This window comes from Trypanosoma cruzi, genomic scaffold (genome assembly GCF_000209065.1).
Source record: "Trypanosoma cruzi strain CL Brener 1047053512265 genomic scaffold, whole genome shotgun sequence".
Lineage (NCBI taxonomy): Eukaryota > Euglenozoa > Kinetoplastea > Trypanosomatida > Trypanosomatidae > Trypanosoma > Trypanosoma cruzi.
In genome coordinates this window covers 1-6,255 of record NW_001849128.1, presented here as the reverse complement: position 1 = coordinate 6,255, position 6,255 = coordinate 1, and the positions used below count along the sequence as shown (strand labels likewise).

At 49.8% G+C, this 6,255-nt stretch overlaps 2 protein-coding genes across 2 annotated transcripts, besides 15 other annotated features; both read left to right on the top strand.

The window, feature by feature from the left end:
* Positions 1-6,255: a sequence feature (heterozygous, Esmeraldo-like haplotype).
* Positions 2-31: a microsatellite.
* Positions 32-60: a microsatellite.
* Positions 103-164: a sequence feature (A-rich).
* Positions 301-323: a microsatellite.
* Positions 344-416: a microsatellite.
* Positions 428-464: a microsatellite.
* Positions 693-723: a microsatellite.
* Positions 784-848: a sequence feature (A-rich).
* Positions 1,034-1,063: a sequence feature (AT_rich).
* Positions 1,143-1,178: a microsatellite.
* Tc00.1047053504421.19 (hypothetical protein, conserved) lies at positions 1,343-1,987 on the top strand (the record flags this gene model as incomplete). The annotated part of the gene is made up of 1 exon (XM_799484.1): positions 1,343-1,987. One exon carries the CDS (start codon positions 1,343-1,345, stop codon positions 1,985-1,987), a length of 645 nt encoding a protein of 214 aa, XP_804577.1.
* Positions 2,120-2,159: a microsatellite.
* Positions 2,370-2,394: a microsatellite.
* Positions 2,538-2,591: a sequence feature (T-rich).
* Positions 3,039-5,858, top strand: Tc00.1047053504421.10 (serine/threonine protein kinase, putative; the record flags this gene model as incomplete). Its single annotated transcript, XM_799483.1, has 1 exon — positions 3,039-5,858. The coding sequence occupies one exon, from the start codon at positions 3,039-3,041 to the stop codon at positions 5,856-5,858; it is 2,820 nt and encodes a 939-aa protein (XP_804576.1).
* Positions 4,707-4,734: a microsatellite.

The following is a 6,255-nucleotide window of genomic DNA, read 5'->3' as shown; positions in this document are numbered from 1 at the left end:
TAAAAAAAAAAAGAATAAAAAAAAAAACAAATTTTTTTTTTTTTTTTTTGTGTTTTTTTTGGCGGGTGCGTGTGTGGGCAGGCGGAGGGAAATTTTGGTGGGTTTTTTTTGTCGTTTTTGTTTTTTTTGTTTTTGTGTGGCCTTTTTTGCCATTTTTTATTTTTGCCTGCAAATAAAACAAAAAACAAAAAAATAAAAAAAACGACTTTTTCGTGCCGAGGGACGGGCAAAATGTGGGGGGGACACAAAAACACAAAAACCCAAAAAAAGGGGGGGGGGGGGGAAACAAAAAAAATATTTTTTTTATTTTTGTTTTTATTTTTCTCCACGACGAAACCTCCACATTTTTTTTTTTTTTTTTTTTTTTTTTTCCCCTTTTATTTTTATTTTTATTTTTATTTTTAAATTTTATTTTTGTGGTCCATCCAAAAAAAAAAAAAAAAAAAAAACAACAAATAAATAAATTCCGCATGCCTCCCACCCGTGAGAGCACGCATGCCTGCAATGCATTTATATGGGGGAGATGCGAGAATATCACACGGGCGGAATTTAAAAAAATCAAAACGAAACAAAAAAAACAAAAAACACCACCAGCCACAAATAAAAGAGGAGGCGGTGCCGTCCAAATATAAAGGATGGATGCGAGGCAGGAGAGAAAGCCGCGTCAGTGCGTGGCACGGGACAAGGATGCCAAAAAAAAAAAAAATAAAAAAATAACAAAAACACACACAAAAAAACAACACATTTTGTATATATTTATATTTATACATGTATATATCGTCATTTCATTTTTATTTTTATTTTTATTTATTTTTTAAATTATTATCATTATTTCTTTTTTTTTTTTTTTTGCATACAAGGGGACATGCAAATACATGCATCCCACATACGGTGCGTTCAGGAATGAGAGATGGGGCGTGATGAATGAATGGCTGCCACCACACCGCAATATATAAAAAACAAATAAGACCGATGGAAGGTATTAACCCACATTTATACCCAATCACACTGACTCTCTCCTTCTTTCTCTTTCTTTTTTTAAATTTTTTTTTGTAATTTTATTGATGTGACCGGCGTGGCGTCATCACTTGAAGCCCTTTCCCCAACCAAACCGAGAAGAGAGACAAGAAAAGAAAAAGTACATAACAATAATAACAATAATAATAATAATAATAATACACACACGTACATATATTTATATATATTTACATATCCACACACAAAGCAGGGAGGGTGGGGGAAGGGAAAAGGATAGGAATTGCGTGTATTGCCACAAGAAGAAAGAACATACACACAACAACAACAACAACAGAAAAAAAGGGACTTTTATACACACCGAGCCATGGCCACACATCCGGAAAATGCGCAAAACTCACCCGTGGGGGGCCATGCAAGAGAGCCCGTGCAAGAAAACAATGCGCAACCACGGACTGTCAACGGCCTTCCAGTCCCGGTGCGAGTACGCGCCATTGATGATCAGGGATATGAATTTACAAAACACGCATTACGGTTTCGAGGAGAAGACTGGGACATTGTACTCAACTCCAAGCGTGACGAACTTAGGATTGCGTTTACGACGGAGGCGGCAGCGGCTACAGCGGAGCCGGAAAGCAATATTGTAAACATCCGCTTTTTTGTGGATGAGTCTGGTCGACTTATCGTGAAGTTCAGCGTGCGTCACAAGGCACAAACATCGGGCTCCGCCGTGCAAGATCGTCTTGCAACGTACCCGTACAAGGCAGTGATGGCCTTGTACAAACCCCGTGTGAAGAAACCAAGGAAGTGTACCAGCCGTTGGTCTTCCTCATTTACAGGCTCGTTTGCTCGACAACGGCGGCCACAACCATCAGTCAGCTGCTATGGACACGCAGCGGCGGATGTTGGTCCCAATGGATTGGAATTCCGCGATAAGAAGGAGATTGAAGAAATGCTGCCGATTCCTCCAGAAAAGATAACTGAACCCCCGATAACAACCATCATCGCCTAATTCATGTGCATATTTCACTCTCAGGCGTGTGCACGTGTGCATGTGTGTGTGCCTTTCTGCCCCACACTTCGTTTATACCCTGATATGCCTCAGGGGCTGCAGTCAAGCACGGGCACCCACGCCCAGCCTTCCCACACACACACACACACACACACACACACACACACACGCAGTGCTCCCGAATTTATACAAGACCCCAGAAAAAGTTTTTTTTTATTTATTCTTATGCTCCTTTCATGAGTCGATGGGCGGATGGGGAATGAATGCAATAACACCGTCTTTCTCTTCCTACCCCTCTTTACTTCCCCATCGTGACAGGGAAAAAAAAAAACAATTTTTTTTTCTTTTCTTGATTTTAAAAATAGTTTGATTGTATCATTCCTTTTTTTTTTTGTTTTTGTTTTTGTAGGCGGGCAATGAGAACTTATTACTGGTTTAAAAGAAGGAAAAAAAAAAGTTTGGACCGTGACGCGATCGATATCTGATAGAAAATAAATGCATGAGTGCTGAACCAGAATTATGTTTTGAGATGATGGATATACGAAAATGCAAAAAAAGAAGAGACATAAAGAAACAACAAACAAAAAACAAAATAAAAAAAAAACCAAAGTTGAGGAGCATGTGGGATACGAGTATTAGGCACCTGCTCGACTAAATTTACTCAACAGCAACGATTTGACCCCCTGTGTTCCCTGAATGAAAAACCCAGACAAGTCTGTCGTTATCTCTTATTTTTATATGTGTATGTCGCACTGCTTTTCTTTTGTCGGTCGTTTAATACAAAGATAACGACAACGGCATTCAAAACGAAGAAGAAGAAGAAAAAAAAAAGTCATTGTTTCTTTATTTTCTATTACCTCACTGAATGCATCTGTGTGGCTGGGAGAAGGAGGATAGAGACAGGAAAGCTGTAAAGCGTGTATATATATATATATTTTATGTTGCGCTGTTTTGTGTTTTTTTAAGTCATGCTGTGCGTCTCTTTTTCTTTTCTTGTGGGTGGGGTGTATAGCGAAGAAAGGCGAGGAAAGGGAGCGTGCAGTGCGCTCGGATGCTTTTTAATGTCTCGGATCATTCCCGCGGTGCGACGCTGCCGTGGTGCGACGAACTGCTGGATCGCGTTGCGGCACGCAGATGGGGCTCTGCGGCTGTGATTGTAGAGCCCGGCGTGGCGCGCAGGCCGGCTGGTGCTGCGGTGGATTGCCCGCTTCTGCGGATTACGCGTGATGCGGCGCGAGCGATGTGCGCTGCTGCTGGTGACGGCTGGAAGCCCTCCAGCGTCTGTCACGGGATCCTTGCCAGACAGAATTGCTCTCCGTGTGACGATGCCCACACCCACCCCTTTGATTTTCTTTGTCCGATTGGCCGGGGCAACTTTGGTACGGTGCTACTTGTGCAGAGCCGGGTGCACCCAACGCGTTTTTTTGCAGCGAAGGGTGTGACGCGTCTCCTCGAGCCTTCCCCGTTTGCCGCGACGGAGCAGCGGGATGGAGACGAGGCCGCATTGGAGGCGTTGCGCCAGGTCTTCTCTGGCAAGAGGAGTGAACTTGTGTCGCGATTTCCTGCGCTGGGCGATTTTCTCCGTGAGGCGCAGGTGGCCGCCGCTCTTCCCCCCCATTCTCACATTGCACGGTCCCACGGTGTAGTCCTGTCACCGTGCGTCAGCAGGCGGGCGGAAGAAGTGGCTCCATTTCCACTGCAGTGCGCGTCACCACAAGCCGCCGTTGGCGCTTACATGCTGATGGACTTGGGTGCTGGTGGCACGCTTGGGGATTTTTTCCAGCGTCACGAAACGCACATTGCGGAGGAGCACCTGGTGTGTTGGCTCGGGCAGTTGCTCAGGGGCCTGGCGTGCCTGCACAAGGGAGGGTTGATTCATCGCGACATCAAGCCATCGAACATCCTTGTGCGTCGGCGTGCTTCTTTGGCATGGGAGAGTGACGTCGAGTTATTTTTTGTGGACTTTGGCATTGCCGCGCTGGTCGCGGATTCGAGCTGCGAAACTGAACTCACCGTCATTGGGTCTGGCGTGTACTGCCCGCCCGAAATTGCGAAATACTGGGGCTACCGCAAGCGTTGCCCGTATTCATACGCCTCCGACGTGTGGAGCACCGCAGCGGTGTTTTACTTGTTCCTCACATGCGGTGCTGCGGGTGTGGACGATGGCATGGCCGCCGTCTTTTCAACCAACGCCTCACCGTCTGCCGACGTTGCAGTGACGGCCCAGTTCCGTGTGGCGCGCGGAGAGTACCCGACGCTGGCGGTGCTGAAGCAGGTTCCTCTCTTGGACGACGAAGCCCTCCGTCTTGCCATGGAGAAGCTTGCGGCACGGCGTGCTGGCCACACTGCCGGAGGTGGTGCCGATGGGGAGCCTGAGGGAGTTGACTACACGCGGTACACGACCGTGGACGGCGAGGGCACACAAGCTTGTCCGTGTAAGGACACAGGTGTGTGGCCCGCCTGGGTCTTTTCTCCGGGCATCCAACTGATGGCAAGGCGCCTGCGTGTGAGGGAGCTCTCGTTGGAGTTCCTGAGCCTCATCGATTCCATGATGGCGGTGAACCCTGCGGATCGTCCGACGGCGGAAGCCGTGCTGCTGGACTCGCCCGTGTTTGGAATGCGGATGCCGTGGTGGGAGAAGGTGGTGGAGAAGGCCGTGCGGCGCGTTGTGGAGGGCAAAGAGAATGTGCTGCTGGATGTGTGCGTCGGTGATAGCGACGAGGAAGAGGAGGAGGACGAGGAGGAGGCCGCACTTGTACGGCGCACCATGATGCCTCTTGTTTTGCCCGCGGAGAACCACGGCTACGTTCCACACAACGTAATCCATTGGTGGAACGTGGACCTCACAAGAGGCGAGCCAGATCACACGAAGTGGCTTTCGCCCACCTCGCTTCTCGCTTCTCTCCTTACAACGGTTCGGGATCTGACCGGGCTTGAGGCAACGCGTGATGCACAGGACCCCGTTCTTCGAGAGGTGCCGTTGTACACCGCCACTTCGCTGCAGTTTGTTGAGCGTGTGTGCGCGCCCGTTCGCGGTACCGATGTTTCAGCCAGGAAAATTGAGGACGGGCCCCTTTTCCGGGAGCTTGAGGCTGGCGGCCACAGCACTGGCTTCTTTATTCATGTGCAGATAAGGATACGTGCCATCGCTAGGGCCAGGCAGGTACTGATGGCGAACGGCTGGGCCGAGGAGGAGGATGTGGCGGACCAGGAGGAAATGGCTAGGCGTGCCATGGAGGAGTTGGTAGCCACGACGGAGAAGTGGCTTCTCAGCCGCGAGGCGACCACCGGTGTGGCGGCTCTCCACGTGTTGCCATGGGTGAGTTGGCACCTCAACGAGGAGGAGGCCGGCACGGACGGAAGCACGCAGCACTGCTTCATTGTGGAGTACGCAGCTGCAGGGCCCGGAGACGGGCAGCCGCAGCCGTGTGCCAATGAAAGCAGTGTTACGGGGGAGCTCTCTAGCGTTTTTCGCGACTGGCGAGCCAACTTGACGGATGGCCTGCAGAGACTGTGTTGCGACGACGCCACTGCCCCTGACGAGACGACGCATGACGGAGCGTCCAATGCTCCACGCGGCGGCCTCAGGTTGGAGGAAAAACTTGAGGCGGTGCTGGATGCTCTTGAGGCTGTAGAGTCGGAGCTGGTGGAGAGACAGAAACGGAACGAGGCGCACCAGGGACTACTTCAAGGCCACGTGGTTCACTGGCTTAGCGTGAGAGCTGCGCCCTCCGTGGAGAGGTGCATGGAGACTCTTCAGGGCGTGTGTGGCGGCGGAGACGTGTCCTCACAACAGATACACGAGTGGATATTGACCACTGTCTTCACAAGCGAGGGTGCGATGGCCTTGATGCCGGTTCGACGCATCTAATGTCAGGCGGATTTTCTTCCCTGAGACTACTCGATGCCTTTTCATTGATGGTTAGGGGGCCTGTTTGTTTTTCATTGTTACCTGTGTTTTATTTTTTGGGTTTTCACTGTTTCACCTCTCCAGCCTTGTTTGGGTTTGGTTTGTATTGAGTGTGGACGCAATGGACAGAGACATTTATTTTCACCAACAGCTGAGAGCGCGGGTCGTTGGATCTCTCACCATGTTCGAACGCCCCCACGCGTCATGCCGCAACCATTCCCTTTGTTGTTTCTATTCTTTGCTTGTCGCTAGAGTGATAGGGATTAGTGTAGCCAATGATGGTGTTGGAGCGCCCTGGGTCTATCTTTGCGGCGCTGAGAAGGAGGCGGAGGTGTGGAGTGGAGTGTGCCACGATGAG